At 42.9% G+C, this 19,873-nt stretch overlaps 1 protein-coding gene across 1 annotated transcript; it reads right to left on the bottom strand.

Annotated features, from left to right (window-relative positions):
- Window positions 1–248: 248 nt before the first annotated feature.
- Window positions 249–16,818, bottom strand: GJA5 (gap junction protein alpha 5). Its single transcript, XM_045816821.1, has 2 exons — window positions 16,703–16,818; window positions 249–2,574 (listed from the first exon to the last, which is right to left on the bottom strand). The coding sequence occupies exon 2, from the start codon at window positions 2,540–2,542 to the stop codon at window positions 1,442–1,444; it is 1,101 nt and encodes a 366-aa protein (XP_045672777.1). The 5' UTR covers window positions 2,543–2,574; window positions 16,703–16,818; the 3' UTR covers window positions 249–1,441.
- Between the last annotated feature and the right edge of the window lie 3,055 nt (window positions 16,819–19,873).

Here is a 19,873-nt window from a genome sequence, read left to right as displayed (position 1 = left end):
GCTTTGGGTCTTGCTTTTGCTAAAAACTTCCTCTCTCTGATTTGCAACAAACATTTACTGCAAAGAAACTTCCTAAAATCTGTGATAAACCTTCCAAGGACAAGAGTAACCTAACCGGTTCAACTACTTTTCCCTTTTCATTTGCAAATATCCCTCTTCTGTGATGTGATTAGCGGCATTGGCTCTTTTGTTTTCTGTAAAAGGTAACCACCTAAAGCCAACCTGTGCATAGTAAATGAGGACCATCATGTAATGTGTGGAGAAAAAGAAATAAAGGACTATCGTGGTGGAGGCCGCAGCTTTTGCTCCCCTTGAGAGCGAAGCCGCCTGCCCTTTTCCTCCACAGGACTGGGTAGTCTATATGAATGTCTCTTCCCCATCCACAATGTCGCAGACCCCACAGCCAGGGTCTGCATCAGGCAATCAGCAACGGAAATAAATAAGAGGTAAAAATCATTTTCCAGTATTCTACCTCCCTTTAATTTTCATCTTCACAGCACAATTATTTTTTCCCAAGGGGTTTCTGAGAAACACAATGTCCTTCTTGTTTTAATAAGACCTGAGGAAATTCCACAGGCCTCTCTGGCTGGTGATCTGGTCAGGATCTGAGAGAAGACAACAGTTTCTTGGGTATCCTGGTCAATAAGGTCTTTGGGGGAGTACCAGGTAAACAGTCAAGGTAGGAAGGGAAGGAATGGTTTCTATCACCAGGTTGAACTATAAAAAGCTACAGGTTGACAGGTCGTGGCAGGAATTTCAGTGGAGTCTGTGTACAATGGCTTCCTAGGGGAGCTTGTACCCCCCTAGACTGGTTTGTATACCAGGGCAGAAGGATATGTTGCAGCATCACCAAGGTGGAACATTTCCCAGACATACATACCAAGGCACTTGTACATGTTTTTAAGTAAGACTGGGTAGAAGGAGAGGCAGCCAAGGGCAGCCCAAGTCAATCTCACCACCTTTTCAAGGTTTGGCCCATGGAGACAACAGATTCAAGAGCACATCTCATGCAAGTTCCTTGATTCATACTCTTTACTGACTAGGAACCTTGGGGTCTTCCTTGCAGGAAGAAGGGTAATCAGGTCAAGAAAGTCATAGGGACTCAAAGAATCCATATGGTATGTGGTATATAGAGAATTATCCTATCCTTCCCAGGCCAGATATTTCCATGGTTCCCATCTTTTACTCCACCCTGCTCAATGAGTAATCTGAAAGTCTTCACTAAGTATACTGGGTAGAGGATGGGGAAGAGACAGCAGCCTTGGTGGGTAGACAAGTCTCTGACTCACAGAGCCCTGCTTATACCTTGTGTAATAAATGAGCAATGCCAAAAGGAGCAGAGCAGTGATGAGAATGAGAGAGGTGGGGTCAGAAGGGACACAGCTTCCCTTTCTGAGCTTTCTTCATTGCCAACTGGTCCTGGTTCCCTCACATTGGAGGGTCACACTGATAGGTCGTCTGACCTGGCCTTGCTGCTGGTCTTGCTGCTGGTCTTGCTGCTGGCCTTGCTGAGTCGGCGCTTGTCTCTCTGGTAGCCTTTGGGGAGGTGGTGACCTGGGGAGATTCCATTGGGTACCTCAGGCTTCTGGGCATACTGGATGTGAATGAAACCTTCCCCAGGAATCTGCTCCTGGCGTCGCACCTGCTCAGTGGCCAGGTTGTCTGTGTTTTGCTGGGAGGCCATCTTGTTATTGAAAGGATTGAAGAATTTCTCCCCAGGACCATTCTCCAGGCATTGACTGAAGTCAGGAGGAGGTGTACAGCTCTGGACTATGCCAGTAGAAGGACCAGGAAGCTGACATTCAGCTGTGCCCTGCCGTGACTTGGAAAATTGCTGTCTGATCTTCTTCCAGCCCAGGTGGTAGAGTTCAGCCAGACTGAGGAAGAGGGACAGTACGGCTACAGCCAGCATAAAGACAATGAAGACATTCTTCTCTGTGGGCCGGGATACATAACAGTTGACAGGGTGGGGGCATGGACTCCTGCGGCAGACGTGCAGGGTGTCCAGGAAGATCCCGTATAGGAGGTACTGGCCCACAATGAAGGCCACCTCCATTGTGGTACGGATCAGGATGCTGCAGACATATGTGTTGAGCAGAGTGCCCTGGAGGATAATCTTGCCATTCACTTCCTCCCAGCAGGACAACTCTGTCTTCTCCACCACTGGGTACCCATAAGAGCCAGGGCTCTGTACCTCTTTAGCCCTCTTAGCCTCCCGTAGCCTCCGCTTCTCCTCCATCCGCACATGGTGCGCGGCATGGCCCATGTACACCAGCGACGGTGTGGAGACGAAGATGATCTGCAGCACCCAATAGCGAATGTGGGATATGGGGAAGGCTTGGTCATAGCAGACATTCTCACAACCAGGCTGAATCGTGTCACACTGGAAGTCAGCCTGCTCATCCCCCCAGGAAGACTCTGCAGCCGCACCCAGCACCAGCATGCGGAAGATGAAAAGTACGGTGAGCCAGACTTTGCCGATCACTGTGGAGTGCTTGTGTACTTCTTCCAGAAACTCTCCCAGGAAACTCCAGTCCCCCATCTTGGCTCAGCAGAAGTCAGGCACCAGGACTCCTGCAAATAGGGAAGTTAGAAAGAGAAGGATGCTTCTGCAAAAGTCTGGAAGATCCAGTCCTGCTCTAGGATTCCACTGATTCATACCAATATGTTAAGAAAATGCAACTAAGTCACCTAAAAGGCAGGCCAAGATAGAGGTATAGATAGAAATGCTTCACTTCTTTACATAACCAAAACAAGGATAACAACAAATTTAAAAACAAAAAACAACAAAAAATTCCAGAAAATCAAACAGCATGGAAGTCTGACAACCAAGGAGTTAATGAAACATTCATCAGACTGGTAGTAGGGGCAGAGAGGGGAAGCTGAGGTAGCTAGGATGATGGCAAGGTGGCAGATGGTGCAGGTGAGACAGAGACTGGTTGACTGCCAGTCCCACATCTGTCTGCAGATAACTCAGGAGGAACAATTGGGGAGCAAAACAGACCATGAAACCCAGGGTTTGAACAAGGGAAACTAAAGGCTCAAAACTCCTGGCTGTAAAAACCTGTGGGGGTTGCAGTGGCAGGAGAAACTCCCAGTCTGATCTCTCCTCCACAGACAGTGCCCAACCCAGTAAAGAAGGTTGCCCTGCCCTGGCAAATACCTAAGGCTCCACCCCTTACAACATAACAGGTGCACTACTGAGAGAAAGAAATATGGTCCAAATAAAAGAACACATCAAAACTCTAGAGAAAGAACTAAGCAATGAGGAAATAGACAACCTATCAGATACAGAGTTCAAAACACTTGTAATCAGGTTGCCCACAGAAATGATTGAATTCAGTCACAAAATGAAGGAAGAAATAAAAGCTAAACGAAGTGTAAAAAAGGAAAATATACAGGGACCAAACAGTGAAGGGAAGGAAACCAGGACTCAAATCAATGATTTGGAGCAGAAGGAAGAAATAAACATTCAACCAGAATGGAATGAAAAAAACAAGAATTCAAAAAAATGAGCAGAGGATTAGAAACCTCTGGAACAACTTTAACTGTTCCAACATTTGAATCATATAGATGCTAGAAGAAGAGAAAGAGCAAGACATTGAAAACATATTTGAACAAATAATGAAGGAAATTTTCCCAATCTGGTGAAGGAAATAGACTTCCAGGAAGTCCAGGAAGCTCAGAGAGTCCCAAAGAAATTGGATCCAAGAAGAAATATACCAAGACATATCATAATTAAGTTACCCAAGATTAAAGATAAGGAGAGAAGCTGAAAAGCAGCAAGAGAAAAGGAGATAGTTACCTACAAAGGAGTTCCCATAAGACTATCAGCTGATTTCTCAAGAGTAACTTCACAGGCAAGAAGGGACTGGAAAGAAGTATTCAAAGTCCTGAAAGGCAGAGACCTACATCCAAGCTTACTCTATCCAACAAAGCTATCATTTAGACTGGAAGGGCAGATAAAGTCCTTCCCAGATAAGGTCAAGTTAAAGGAGTTCATCATCACCAAGCCCTTATATGAAATGTTAAAGGGACTTATCTACGAAATAGAAGATGAGAAACTATGAACAGTAAAATGAGAACAAACTCACAACTATCAACTGAATCTAAACCCCCCCCCAAACTAAGCAAACAACTAGAACAAGAACATTCATAGAAATGTAGATCACATGGAGGGTTATCAATGGGGAAGGGCAGCGGGGAGAATGGGGGGAAAAGGTACAGGGAATAATGAGCATAGTTTGTAGGCACAAAATAGTCAGGGTGAGGTTGAGAATAGTATAAGAAATGGAGAAGCCAAGACCTTATATGTACTACCCACAGACATGAGCTAAGGTGGGGGGAATGCAGGAGGGGGGGTACAGGTTGGAGGGGTATGAAGGGGAGAAAAATATTGGGACCACTGTAATATCATAATCAATAAAATACACTTTAAAAAATTGTTTTAAATTCACTTAAAAAGCTTTCTTGTCCTCTCATCGCCTCTCAGCAAAAATACAAAGAAAGAAGATTGAAAGTGGTTATATTAGCAAGATTAGATCATAATTCTCACACTTTAATGGATCTGGAAGTGAACTGAGATATGTGTTACAATGTGGATTCTATGCTCTTAATCCCAGAGATTCTGCTTCAGTGGGTCTGGAGTACCCTTCCCCCGGGAATCTAGATTTGAAATAAACAACCCAGATGATTCTAACACAGGCTGGCCAAGCACCACAACAGGAGCAACTCCGAAGTTGTGGAAAGAACACAGCATTGGAGTCTGCAAATCTACAAATGTGATTCTGGGCAAAAACTCGCTGTCTGTTTCCTTGTCTGTAAAATGAGGATGGGAATAGCTGCATCAAAGGATTTCAAGGTTTAAATGAAAGAGTATGTGATGTGTTGAAAATCATACCACAAATATCCTATGCTTTGGAATGGCTGTTAGTGGAAAATAAAAATTTTATGGCTCTAGAGGGCAGAACTAGGTGGAGGAGAAAAGAGTGACAAAATTTGACCCCTCAAGAAGCATTCCCTAACTCTCAGAACCATCCCATATGTACCAGCTGTATTGGGAGGTAACAAACAGAAGGTCTTCAGTTACACTAGTTAAAGGTATCACAGATGAGTGCTCAGGTTCCCCCAGCTGGTAAGCAGCTGGAAATTTGAATCTCCTGCACCTCAGTGCCATTGTAACTGTACAACTTGGTTTGTCCTTCTGCATACAAAAAGAGATATCCTACACAGACCTGTTACCCTCACATCTAGAATAAATGCCCCAACCATTTATGTCCCATACAAAACCTTCCCTCATAAGGCCCTTGCCTGCTTCTTCATCCTCATTTTCTGCCTGATATCTTTAGTTTCCTTTATCTAGCCATGCCAAGTCTGGAAGATTCCCAGGTGTCCTCCTCTCTACTACCTCCTACAAGCCCCTTACCCCTAACTGAATTCCATTTACCCTTCAAATTAACCTAGTCATGTCTTCTTCCAGCCCTCTCTGGTCTCCCAAACTGAGCCTTTTCAGCTCCTGTGGTGGCCCTGGGCATACTCACTCCTCTCCTTGCACTTGCCATCTTGTTTTATAATCCTTTGCCTCTCTATCTTCTTTTCCTTACCGCCTGGCCCAGAGCCTGACCTAGAGTGGGTGCTTAGTAAATCTTAGTTGAGTGAGTTAAGTAGAGGATGCCAGGCACTGGTGTTTTCTACCTGGTAGTAAACTGGCCTAGATTCCTTTAGGAGGGTGAAAGGCCAGATATCTCTTTTTCAGTCTTCACATTAGTTAATTCAGGTCAGTGAGGAATAGGAGGAGTCTGATGTGGAGGGAGTGCTCTAAGAAATGTTTTTCCATCCCTTAGTACACAGAGGGAGCCTCACTTGAAGTCATCCCCACCCCCACTCCTTCCTGCCTGTAGAAAGGGTTGTGTGAGCCAAGATGTCTCAAGTTTCCCAGAGAATCTTGGAAATGCCAGCTAGTGCCTTGAGGCCTCTGAAACTCTTGAATATCCTACCTCCAAAATTCTTACTTAATGAGCAATAAATGTCCTCATGGATTAAGCCTCTAATAAATTCTAATCAACAGCATAACTAAAAAAAAAATTAGAAAGGAACTGAACATAAACACTCCCTTCTAGAATCATAAAACCTCAGATTCTGATGGGGCCTTAGGGACTGTCAATTTCAAACTTTGTCCTTCACATTTTTGCTGCCAGTATACCCCTGCTTCCTATCTGAAAAATTTTTATACATAAGAGAAAAGAGAGGGAGGGAGTACACATTTTATGGTCTAGATTTCTTTGGCTCCTGAGTTGATACCTTGATAGAGATCAACCTCCTGGCCTATGTTCTACCAGATCTCCTTCCACCCTTTTATATTCCCCAACCATGAGAGTACAGAGTCTTTGGAAATGAAGGAATTTATGAGTGAGTGGAAGGAACTTATCTCTATTCCCCTCCATATCAAGGATCCAACCAGGTCTTAAGGCCTTTCCTATGCTTTTGATCAGACAATGTAGAAAAATGTAAAGCATTTGCTCAGAAGGAAAATGCCTGATAAGAGTTTAAATGGTCTCTCATCTCTTCTGGGCATGTGCACAGTGTTCAGCACTTTCAGAGTCAGCCACAAGTGTGGGGACGAGGATGTGGTGAGTGTCTTAGAGAAAGGGAAAAAGAGAAGTAGATAGGATAAAGAGAGAGAAGAAACAAAAAAAGGTAAAAAACAAGGGTAAGTTGGAAAATACAGAAAAAGAGGCTATGTAAACTGTTAAGAGAAGATGGCTTGGGGGTTAGCAAAGTGGAGTTCAAAACCCTGTTATCTGCTGAGCATGGAGAAGTTACTGTATCTCTGTCTCAATTACTTCATCTGCAAAATGGGGATAGTATTATTTAGCTCATAGAGTATTGTGAGATAATGGATAAAAAGGACTTAGTCCAGTGCTCAGCATATAAAAACTGAATGAAAGGCAGCAGTTACTGCAAAGACAGTGGTAGGGAAGGACAAGAATTGGACAAAGAGAAAGAAAGAAAAAAATAGAACAAGATATGTATATTACAAAGAAGAAGAAAGAAAGCTGGAAAAGAAGAAGGAGAGAAAGAAAAAAGAACACAAATGCAAACAAAAAGTGAATGAAAGAAAGAAAGAAACAAATATCATATTCTTCCAGGATTTAGGGCAACTTTTATAAACTCTCCTTAATCCCTGAAATCTTTTCCTCTGATCTTCTGACTGTCACTTACTCCTTGCAAGTCCCCAAGGAAGTATAAAAATAGATCTAGGCAAAGAATGTGATGCTTTGGTTTGATCTGCCAAGAGGCTTCACTGCTGATTCACATGTGGTCCAAAGAACCCCACCTGAAAGAAGTAACGTACAGATATAGAAAGGAACATCATGGAATATTAGAAATACAGTATTGGAAAGGATGCCTCCTCAGGAGGGAACAGAGAAACTAGCCCAGGAGAAGTGAAGTGGGACAGGCCTTGATGGCAGCAAATAGGGTGAAAGACCTCTCATTCGTGACTTCCTGAATGACTCAGGCAAGGTCAGAGAAACTTGAAATAGCTAGCATACACCAGCTGCTCACTTTATAATATGAAAGGTCCCTGCCTGAAGTTAGTTTCCCAGTGAGTCCTTTTGGGCCACCCCCATAACTTTAGCCAAAGAAACCTGTTGGGTATTTGGTGTTTAAATGCTTTATAGATTGTTATCCATTTCCTGGCAGGAAGTGTGTTTGGAGGTGCAAAGAAAACTGCCAATGCTATGAATGGATTCTATCAAATACAATAGTAATATATCTCACTGTATTATCTTCAGACTTCACTGACTTCCCACAGCTTATAAAGTCCAAACTTTTTAACTTGTACTTGAGACGTTCCACAGCATAGCCTCACCCTCTTTTTCCACTGTTGCTCTTACATACTCACTACTTAAAGCTACACAATTACCTATATACACATACTGTACATGGTCCACAATTTCTCACTTTTTTACCTTGGCTCCTCATGTTCCCTCTACCTCAATGATCTCAATGTGATTCTTCCCTTTCATTCATTTATAAGTTCAGTTGTGTGGTTACCAGGTGCCAGGCATAATACAAGACACTAAAGATGCAGCAGTTAAAAAGACAAAAAAAAGACTCCTTCCCTTTTCTGAGCTTACCTGCTTTTATTTCCCTTAATTAAGGGTAAAGATTAAACACATAATTGCAATAAAACATGTTGTGTTAATATTAGGAAATGCCAGGAACTACAGGACTATATGGCAGAAGGCTAACTCTAGTTTAGGAGGTCGAGAAGGGCTACCTTAGATCAGGGCCCTCCAGCGAGCTCCGAATAATTTAATTGTGCAGCCCTTTGTAACTGATACAATTTCTGAAATCCCCAAGGCAAAAAGAGATGGTCCCTAGAAACTGGACAAGAGCATCCCAACTCTGAAGTTTTTTCAATCTAAAACCTTCAACATCCTCTTTCAATCTGTCATATCCTGGGACAAAGCAAAAATTTTGGAGAAATCACCAGGGAACTTATTGGTAACAGAATATGGTATTTGGATAAGAGGGAAAAGGCCAAAGGAAGAGTTTTGTGTATAGTGAGCATGAATCATTTTTGTAACCTTACTTCATGTATTCTGTGGCTAGAAATAAAATTCTGTTATCTACATCCTAATCCAGGGCTCCTCTGAGGTTGGCACTGTTGCCTCTTATGCAACCCATGTTTCCAAAGAAAATCAATTTAGAGCAATCCAAATTAACATCATCTTAGCCAGGACCTCTTCCTAGGACTCCACAAATCTAAGTAGACAATAGAAAAGTCTTCTCAAATTGACCTCAGCCCTCTTTGATGTCTCCTGAACTCTGCATAAGGATACATTTTCATGCTTAGTTATATGCTGCCTTACACTTGTTCTCCAAAAGTTCTGCAAGTACTTTTTTGACTCTTTACTATGTGCCTTTCACTGTTCTGGAAACTGAAAATAATACCTAAGAAGTACCCAGCCTGACACTATTAGGCACTCAATGACAGCTATTGAATTAATAAAACCAGGCATGATTTCTGCTCTCAGAGTTTTAAAGGCTTTTCCCCTCAGTTGGGTAGTAGACATCTCAAGGTCCAAAAGCTCTGTTCTACTTTGTATATGTATTGCATTAGATTTTATCATTAGGTACAAAATAATTTATTTTTTAATGATTGAAAAAATGTTTGGTCTAATGGTAAGTTTTCAAAGTGATCCTAGAGAAGCTCAAATCTTTCTTCTTATGTCCAGCAATAAAAAAATAAAACCTTACCCATTTCTAAATGTACTTCTCCAACATTCTTTTGTTGACTCCAAGACGGTAAGACCATATTTGTTTTGTTAAAAACTGAACATCTTCAGGATATATAGACACTCAATTTTTATTGTTGAATGGTGAATCCTTATAACAACTTTGTGGGGTAATGATTGACATATATAGCAAAGAAACAAGGACTAATGGCTATATATACAGGACTTCACTCCAGAGTTTCTCATCAAGTCAGTGCACACCAGAAAGTTTCCCCTCGTTATCCCTCTAAGGACAGAGCCTATCAATTCTTCTCTCTCCTGCTTTGGAACTTCAAAACCCCTCCTTACCCTGGGGCAGTGAGTAATTTGAGAAAGGACTCTGCCATTTAGTGATAAGGCCTGGGGATCTGTTTTTATGTAATCAAGCAAATATTTATGACACTCCCTTGATGTGACCAGCACTAGGTGGGGTGTTGAGAGGATCAAAGAAAAAAATAATTCAGATCAGTATTACAAAGTGAATTATTTGCTCTACTGGCTGTGTATTATCTCTCTAAATCAACATTGAGATCCTTGAAGACAAGCCCCCTATTTGTTCTTCATTGCCTCCTCTCCCTGAAATCCTCCTTTCTTTTTATTGCCCTAGTGCTTAACATTGTGCCTTAAAAATGGTAATTGATTCATGTACTTCTTTTTAAAAAAATAGAACAATGGCTCTGGCTGATGTGGCTCAGTGGATTGAGTGTTGGCCTGCAAACCAAAGGGTTGCCAGTTTGATTCCCAGTAAGGGCACATGCCTGGGTTGTGGGCCAAGTCAAGTCCTCGGTAGGGGGTGTGAGAGAGGCACCCACATATTGATGTTTCTCTCACTTCTTCTCCCTCCCTTCCCCTCTGTCTAAAACAAAACAAAAACAAACAACCTCCCCCCAGAACAATGGATGAATTACAGCATTAGTGTCACTCAAAACACCTAATGATAGCAGTGGGGCCTCCCTGGGAAGATGGCCTAGGGGCACCTGCAAAATGACTATGGTGGCCAGGACATCAAGGAGGCAGAACCTACTGCCAGTGAGAGAGCCCTCAAGCAGGACTGGTTGTGACTGGAGCAGAGACTCCAACAGTATAGACTCTTTCTTTTTTGCTTCCTCCCCTAGATCACTGGGGAGCTGACCACTGAGGTTTGTCAAAATTAGATTTTAAGACCATTCCATAGAGTCTGTATCTAATTCTGGACAATGACACATGTTCTGGACAATAACAGATCTCTGGTTCTCAATAAAGGTTGTTATTCATAGTCAGAATAACAGTCCCCTGGTCCCACCTTGTAATTCTGCTCACTGTATAGTAGAATGTGTCACAGGTCAGGGTTAACTTGCTTCTTAATTATAAGAATTCTTTTGTAAAAAGACCCAAAAAACCTCATTTAAATGATGTCTTATACACAGCACCATGTCAGTGCAGTTCAGTCCAGAAAGTGTTTATTGGGCTGCTAAGCTATGCCAGACATCAAAGAGGCTTTATAAAGCACCAAGTATAACCATCATCTCAAAACTCTTCTGTACTTTAATCATTGATGTACATTTTTTATTTCCCTTCACTTTAGTAGTTTCTCCCTAAAATGGATATGGAAGGAGAATTACATGAGTGGTATTGGTCCTCAGCTACCTTGGGAATCTTCATTATCTTTGGAGAGTCTCAGCTCTGTTTTCTAGTTCACCCAGAGTTGCACAAAAAGAGAATTTGAATCTAGGTGATAATAGTAATAATATAAGCTAACACTTACTGAGACCTTTTTAAGTACTAGGCACTTATAAGTTTCTTTATATATTTTTTTCTCATTTGATTCTCACAAAAACATGAGGAAGTAGGGGCTAACCATGTCTCCTTTTTAGAGGGCTCAGAGAGGGTGACTTTAGCAAGATCACACTGCTACTAAGCCAGGTAGTTGGCTTCAAACTCAGCTCTTGTCTAGTCTGGCAAGCAATGCCGCTGCCAGAACAACTGTGCTAGACTATCTAAATCACCTAAAGTTCCTTTTTTGAAAATCTTTACCAGTCAAAGGCTAGCCACTTGTACCTAACATGACTGCCTCAGGGATATTTGTGAGGTCATGGTTAGAATAGGGAGTTAGTTTGTAAGTGGTTGTGGCAATTCTTACATTTATAATTTTCAGTCTTTTACTGATTTAGGTTTAGGGTAGCTACTTCAGACTCAGGGGAAATGACCAGGCATATGATATAGCTACAGCTATTGAGTTGGGCAGTATGGGCAGCTTTCCCAGAATTTAAAGTCCACTTAGGGACCTGCACCCTGAACCTTGATCACTACGGAGGTAAAAGGAGACAGAGATGAGACAGCATGAGAGACAGATGGCTAAGACAAAGTATCACTTTAGTGTCCCTCCTACTCCAGCCAATGGCAGATAATTAACTCCTCTTTCAATTTATTTTATTTTGTCAAGGACAGAGTGGTCTACTCAGAAACACCCTGCTAACAAACAGTTGTTTCAAAGCCAAGGAGGTGGAAAAGATCAGGCAAAATGGAGAAAGAGAATCTAGGGTAAATACTTTTTTTTTTCTTAAAATGTTGGAAGAAGAAATACTTATAAGGAGTGATGGGAAGGGTGGCAAATGGAGATCTGCAATTACAATAAAATATTGAGAGGTTTTTTTATTGTCCTGGGAGAGCTGATTAGTAGCTATGCAGTTATTAATGAAATTTATATTTTTGAAATGCTTACCTTTCCTTACTATTCCCACCATCTTGTCATAGATTCATAGTACAGTAGAGTAGAAAGAAATCTAGATATCAATTCTTTATTTTTATACAAGATGAAGACAACAGTCAAAGAAGGGTAAGCAATAGTAACAATAGATAGCACTAAGATAAGTGTTTTTCTCATGTGAAGCACTGTACAACTATACTTTCTAGCCCTTATATTAACTCTATTAGGAAAGAAGTAGTATGTCATTTTACAGATGAAAAAAACTGAGGCTCAGAGGTCAAGTAGCTTGTGCAAAGTCTCACAACTAGCAAATACTGTCTAAGGTACTCAAAACCATTATGCCCTCTTCCAAAGCCTACATTTTCTGTTTATAAAAGGTAAAGAAAATCAAAGACGCTCTAGGACTGACAATTGGTGACAGATGTGTGAACAAGAACTCAGTCCCTTAACTCCCCAAACAGGGCCTTTCCTACTTTCTGTAAGAGGGCCAATGTGTTTTCTTTAGCTTCTGGCTATCTCTTACATATGCTGTTCCCAGAATTAATGATTACATCAGGCCTACAGCGCACATTGGTCAGGATTCCCAGACTTCAGCAACTGCCACCATTTGGCCAGGATTCACATATAGAAAATTATTTCCTTTTTTAGCCATTAAGTGCTCTTGGCTGCAGCAGTGTCTACTGCCAGGTTCTCAGCTGGCCAAACAGCAGGCTCTACTGTTCCACTGATGTCAAATGATAACAAGAACAAAGGAAACAGGAATAGTTAGGTAGTGGGGCTCATGGCTCCTAAGGAATAATGAGATTCTAACTCTGCCTCCATTGCTCTCTAGTTGTGTGACCTTAGGCAAGTCACTTAACTTCTTAGTTTCCTCATCATCTGAAAAATAAGAATGTTTACTCGTGGCTATTAAACAATCTGTGGATATGTGGGGTTGCTTAGAACAGTACTGGCACATAGTAGCTACTCAATAATGTTAGGGCTTTTTTTTTCTGACATTTCCAGAAAAAATTCTCTCAAACATGATCCAACTAGCCAACTTGATGGAGAATTTGATAGTACAGAGGACTGGTTAGAGTGACGCAGCAAGGACCCCCATGTGACACCAAGTAGAGAAAGGTGACTATCAGAGAAAGGAAAAACATGGGCAATGGGAAGGATATTAATTAAAATGTAAATTGGTTATTTTACTAGACAGGAAGATCCCTGGAGGCAGGGGTAGAGAATAAGAGAGGTGTGGATCAGGCCTTTCTTGTTTTTGTAATTGGTCCAGTCTGCTCCCCCAATTTTTTTTTAACTCAAGCTATTGGTCCTGGAGCTGGACTCCATATTATAAAATGTGTGTTTCCTGTAATTCTTTGAATCTCATCACCAATCTGAAGGCACATCCACAATGGTAGGTCTGAAACTGGCTCATTTCTACTTGGACAAGAAATAGGTTTTCTACTCTGTGATCTGAGGAAAAAGGGCATCCAGACCCCAAAGACATCTTACCTGTTCTGAAATTCTGACTCATGAAGATGCCAGTGTTGATGAAGAATCTAAAAGTCCTCTCTGTGAACAAAAGCCTCTTAAGAAAGGCTCTTTCCAGTTTCAGCTATTTCTTTATGACCCTAGATAAGACATTACCCCTCCTTGAGCCTCAGTTCACTGATATGTAAAACCAAGTGGCTGAACTGGATGGTTGCTAAGGCAACTCTAGCTCTAAGTTAGAATATCTGAGAAATTTGTGACTCACCCACTTGTCATTGTATAGCAAATTAGTGGCAAAGCCAAGAGGCAAATCCAGATTTTCTGACTCCTGGTTTAAAAGTAAGCAGCAGTAATCCCAGACAAAAAAAAATCTGTGGTCATAAAAACCTGTGAATTACATCTCATAGCAAGCCTCCGTGGTAGAAAGGCCTTTGCATCAAATGAAATGCAATTTGAAGACACCTGGTCCAAGGACATGGGTTCTCCCTGATGTTTAATTGTTCATTGAGCACTTATTAGGTGATAGCCATTTTAAGTTCATTATTTTATTTAATCCTCATAAAACCTCACAAGGAAGGCATTTACTAACCTCTTTGGAAGATGAAGAAACAGAGGATCAAAGACATTAAATATGTCACCAAAGTCACTCAATTGAAACTCTAACCCAAATGTGACTCCAAATGCCAAGGTTCTCCCTTCTGCTTTACCCCTGAATTATATAAACTCCAGGTCTCTCTGTGTTATTTCAATACCTCTGATTCTGGGACCTCTTAACTCCCTTTCCTTGTGAAAGTGAGTGGACTGTTGAAGGCTGAATTTTTCTTGCCCATCATTTGCTAATACATCAGAAACAATTGAGTCACAAAATGGCATTAAGCTGTCATTTGCCAGGAGCCAGCAGCTTCTGACCATGGAAATTAAGTCAACTTCTTTTCTAAGAATCCCAAAGCTTTCCTGGAAAAATGAATGTCTTCCTCCATTGGTCAGCTCAATCCTTAAGTCTAAAAAGGGGCCAGTTCACACAGAGAGCTGCTGGAATTCCTGGTGGGTGAGGTCTTCCCTGGGAAAGAGGGCAGAGCCTAGGCTTGGGGTCTCACTGGTCCTGAGGACAGTAGGTCCTCTCCTGATTGACCCACACAGACAGATTCTCTGTCCTGTTTTAATTGGTTCAGTTCCAAAATGGAGTCAGCCTATATCCAAGAGGCCAGGCTGTATTGTGGTAGCCTGCTGGCTGCTAGAGCTTAGAACTTCCCACAGTATGAGCCCCACAACCAGCCAGCACTGATGACAAAGAACAGTTGGACATGTGGGTGTCCCTGCCAAAAAACAGGATTAGAGAGATGCTTAAATGGAAGAAGCAGGGAGGCTTGGGAAGAGACAGAGGCTCACAAACCACAGCCAAGGACAGAAGTCAGAAGAGCCCTAGTGGGAGTGAGCAGAGCCAAGTGTTCTCCCGAGTGAACTGGCTCTCACTCCCTATGTCATCCCCAACAAGTCACTTCCCTTTTCCAGGCTTTGTTTTCGTTTTTTGTCAAAGAACAGGTTGACAGGCAACCTAAGAAACTTCTAATTCTAATAGCCCAGGACTAGAAGAGGAGACAGGAGTGAGGCAGCTAGGGGACAAGAGGGATGATCAGTTGCAGGAGCCCAGCAAGAACATCTCTGGGGGTTCTGAGGCAGTTGCAAAGCAGGGCAACACAATTATGTTACTGCCATAGCTCTCTGAACATGTGTCTGGGTGAGGTGATGCTCTGGGTGTGCCAAGTTGGAAACCAGGGAACACACCTCAGGGTATTCACTGCCATGCATGCTGTGGTCTCTGGGACTATTCCTTGGCAGTTGCCAAGTGAGAAAAAGACTTAGATGGACAGCCAGGGACCAGGCTCCAATCAGTTCTGCCGCCCTAGGGAACCTGGCAAGAAGGTGGAAAGTTCAGATCCGTCCCTGGAGAGCAGTGAATCAGGGTCTGGGCTGGGCTGGGCTGTGACTCAGGGGCAGTGGATGGAGGAGATGGAGACTGCTTGGTCCGCTGATGTAAAAGTCAGGCTGGGATGTCTCTAAGTACAGGCTTGTGTCCCCAGCTTTGAGCCCAAAAGTCTCTTCTCTGTTTAGTTTTGCTGGGTTTCTCTCAGTTCTCCCAACTCCCTGTCTAGTGCTCCTTGCATTGCCCTTCTTTCTTTCAGGCCAGTTGGACCTGGTGTGCCAGAACCTTGTTCAGGAAACAGCCAAGTGAGATCCTGAGGAGTAAGAACCAGGAATTCCTCCATTATGAGATATGGAGAGGCAAAATAAAGGAAAAAACTGAACAAAGGCACAGTAAGGATATAAAAGCCTTGTGTCAAGCTTCTCTCTTTCAGCTGAGTTGTATTTGAGCCTAAGGAATCATAGCCTTGTACTATGTTACTGCTGAATAGAACCAGAGGGATCCTTCTACTTCAAACCCCTCATGTCTATAGAAGAGGAAACTGAGGCCCAGAAGGGGAAGTGTCCAGAAGTGCCCAAGGTTATCCAGCAACTTAGTGCCCCAGTCTCTCAGCCGCTGAGTCCAGGTTCTTTTGCCACATGCTTAGAAGAGAGGTCAAGGAGCTGACAGAAACCTTTAGCCCAGTGGTCTTCTACCTTGACCTGTACCCAGAAGGAAAGGTAACCTTCATTGGGCATCTCTTCTGGCTTCTTCTCTGGGTCTCACCAGCCTCTCTTGCTTCTGACAGCAAGTGGCAGGCCAAATTGCTCACAGTGCCCAGCGGGACATGATACTCTGCAAGAAACTAAGCAGGGAATATTTTTAAACCATCCAACATGACTTAGGAGGGAAAGAATCAACACACCCTTCTAGATGTTCTGAAAAGCATTTCAAAAAAGATTCCAAGCCTAGAGGAAGCTTTGTAAAACAGTGATGGCTTTTTAAAGGGCCAATTTTATCTTTTAAAATGTGCTTAGAAATGGATGGTAGACCCCTTGCAAGATGCTCTTGGACCACTGCAACTGCACAGGGAGTGAACTAACTCCTAGGGCCCTCCACTCACCTTTCTACAGCTCCTTGTATACCAAGTAAGTCGTTTATCTCATTTAGCTTTGTAAAACAGCCTCTTTAATATATCCAAACCTCACCATCACAGGGAACACTGAGAAATAGGGAAAAAAAAAACACAGGTACAAAGAGCTTTGTTTTTATCCAGCCTGGAATTCAAGGCTCTCTCTGCTGGCTCCTTCCCATCAACTGGTAGTTTTATTTCTTAAAATTCAAGTGCACCCTTACCTTCTTCTTTTCCTCCTCTCTGGAACTTCTGTTGGCTTCTTAGTCCTCTGGCCACCTCTCCTCTGACTGCTCACTATTTCTTGTTCTTGAGCCCGTTAGTTGTTCCTCTTCCACCCTCTTTTTAATCCATATCTGTCATCCACCCTCCTCCCACTTCTTCCTACTCTTTCTCTCTCCACCCCTTTTCCCCACCCTGCTGGTCCCTCCCTCCCCTCTCTCTTTTGTGCTCTTAGAATTTTTGCTCACTTAAAGTTTTCTTCCCTCTACCACCTTGCAGCCTCTCTTCACTGAGTTCTCCCTACTGTTATTGTGGTCACAGTCCTTACATTCACCCTGTCCCTGAGGCTGGTGGTGGTGTACCAAGTCTGGTTTTGCCTGCCCACCCCTCTGCTGAGCCTCCTTAGCCAGGGTAGTAAAACTGATGCTACCCAGAGGTTCTCTTCCTCATCCTTTTCCTGTTGTTAGATAGAAGGGTACTCAATCATGAAAAGGTCTTCTGGGGACTTCTACTATGCCCACATCAGTGAGCTGGGCACCAACTAGCATGGGAAACACATTCTCATGAATTACAACCACCCAGAATGGACACGAGGAGTCACCTGACAGCTCCAAAAGACAAGGAGGAGGCATCTCTGTCACTCTTCCTCTCCTTCTTCTATGATAAAAGAATACCTTCCAGGTACTAAGCTAGGGGAGAAATAACACATACAAAAGTTGTCCTGAATAAGTTTAGCCATTGTTAATATAATGAGAATGATTTGTGCAACACTGTTGTAACCTGGCAGCCAAGGAGAATGGACAGGAATGTCCATGTGTGAACGATGATGACTTCACTGTATCAGTTATTGGGGGTGGTACAGGCCATTGAGTGAGCATGTGTACTGTGTGGCTGTTGCAGTCAAAATGACTGAGAAGGTAGAGCAACGAATCTACATCAAATTGAACTTTAAGCTTGAACATTCCTCCACAGAAACTATTTGGATGATTCAGAAGGCCACAGTTATGGGTGCCTGGTGATCGACAGCTTCATGACAACACATGCTCTTTCATACATTGTCTCATGTAGAGTTTTTGGCAAAACATCAAATCACCCAGGTGAGTCAGGCCCCCTACAGCCCAGATTTGGCACCCTGTGATGCCTGGCTTTTCCCAAAACTAAAATCACCTTTGAAAGGGAAGAGATTTCAGACTGTCAGTGAGATTCAGGAAAATATGACAGGGCAGCTGATGGTGATAGGGAGAACTGTATGAAGTCCCAAGCTGCCTATTTTGAAGGGGACTGAGACATCATTGTCCTATGTACAATGTTTCTTTTATCTTGTGTCTTCTTCAATGAATGTCTATTTTTCATATTACATGGCTGGATACCTTCTAGACAGATGTCATATATTTCATTTTTATTTCAATTAATCATCCAATTTCCAATTCTGCAAGGTAGACAGACTTTGGTAGATCATACATCTGAGGAAGCTGAGGTTCAGAGAAATCAAGTAACATAATCATGGTTAATAACATGACCCAGTTGATAGTGATAGAGTCAGGATTAAAAATTTTAGCCAATGCCAGAATTCTCCTCTTTGCTCTTTCCACATAAGCATACAGATTTGGGTAGGGGAAGGCACAAGATGGTGGTGGAATATCTTTCTTGCACCTCCTCCCAGAACCAAACTGGAACTAAAACTAAAGAAGGGAACAGCTGCCCGAAATAACCAACCAAAGACTACCTGGAGAGGAGACTTTCAACCAAGGACAAGCAGAAACCACCTTGAGAATGGTAGGAAGGGTGGAGACACAAAAGGGGGAAAGCAATTACCCAGCCCTGCTCCCAAGGGTACCAGGCTGAGGTTGATGCACAGCTGTGGGATCTTCCTTCTGAGAGGAATAAAACATGGACCCCAGACTGGGCTCCCAGTTATGGAGCAGCACCAGAACTCAGATTTGCTGCCCAAATAGCATCTAGTGGTGAAAAGCTGTGGGGTTTCTGTGTATTGGGGAGAGATGGAGCCTCCTGGAGGAAAAGCCACTATTTTCCAAAGGGCCAAAGCACCATTTTTTTGCTGTTGTTGTTCACGGGCACTCACCTTGGATTTTAGTGAGGGAAGGGCAGTGCAGGTAGTAGTTCCCTGATGAGTTTGGAAGGGGAGGCATTGGAGAGAGGTGTAGCAGAGTGGCTGCTGGGATCCCTGTGCCAGGACATCCCCTAATACTACAACAGCCATTTTTCTTGAGAAGAGCAAGCCTTTCCCAGGGGAAAAACAATTACCCCACCATATGAGATACTGCTTGCCCCACCTTCTGGAATGCTACTTGACCCATCTTCTGGCATCCAACTAGCCTCACCCTCTGGATCCCTACTCACCTTACCCTGCATCTTTTTCCCTACCCTGCATCTTAACTCCCTGCTGAGGAGATATAAATATAGGCAGACTCAGGGAATGTCAGAGACTGGTTTTAGTGAGCAGCTATTCCATATGCTTTCTAGGAACCTGACGGCTGCTTTCCCCTTCACAAGAAAAATGCCCTCCTGGTTTCCAACAGACCCAAACTCTGGGCCCTGGAGGCCCCATCAGCTTTCCTACTAGGTGTTCCACCCTGCAAAGATCAGGGAAATAATCTGGAACAGACTCAGATGTGTGGCTTGTGGTGGGGAAACATACCCACCATCTTCCCTGAAGTATAAACAGTATCTCTCTGCCACAGGAAATCCAAGGGCTCCATCCTCTCAATTCCACCACAAGTTCCCTCAGAAAATGTTGGGTCAGCAGCTAAGACTGATCAGGCCATCAGGCAGATGCAGGTGGAGGTGGATCCTGCAGTGCCTTGGGATGTTTGTTGACCTATCCCTGGGCCCAGTGCTGATAAAAGTCAGCCTTGCAGTGAAGTGTGGCCCATCCTATGTGCAGCCAAACCTGGAGGAGACAGCCACAAACTGTGGGTCCCTTGTAGTTTCAAACACACGGCCAAAGGCTAGATGTGGATAGCATCTGACATTGGCTTACACCACCTTCAGACAACATTAGAGCTGTATCCAAAGAAAGAAACCAACAGGCAGGCACTACACTTTCTTATAAAAATTTTACTTTGTTCTTTTTCATTATTTATATTATATTTATGGCTGTTTTATTATTTTTTCTTTTTCTTCTTTTCTGTATTTTTCATATCTTTTATTTT

Source organism: Phyllostomus hastatus, unplaced genomic scaffold, assembly GCF_019186645.2.
Source record: "Phyllostomus hastatus isolate PE091 unplaced genomic scaffold, TTU_PhHast_1.1 phas_scaffold_216, whole genome shotgun sequence".
NCBI classification, from domain to species: Eukaryota; Metazoa; Chordata; class Mammalia; order Chiroptera; family Phyllostomidae; genus Phyllostomus; species Phyllostomus hastatus.
Note: the sequence above shows the minus strand (reverse complement) of the source record. Positions and strands in the feature narration are given on the sequence as shown.

Bases quoted from the DNA above. Each gene is read 5' to 3' on its own strand.
- GJA5 (XM_045816821.1), bottom strand. From the start codon at position 2,542: ATGGGGGACTGGAGTTTCCTGGGAGAGTTTCTGGAAGAAGTACACAAG.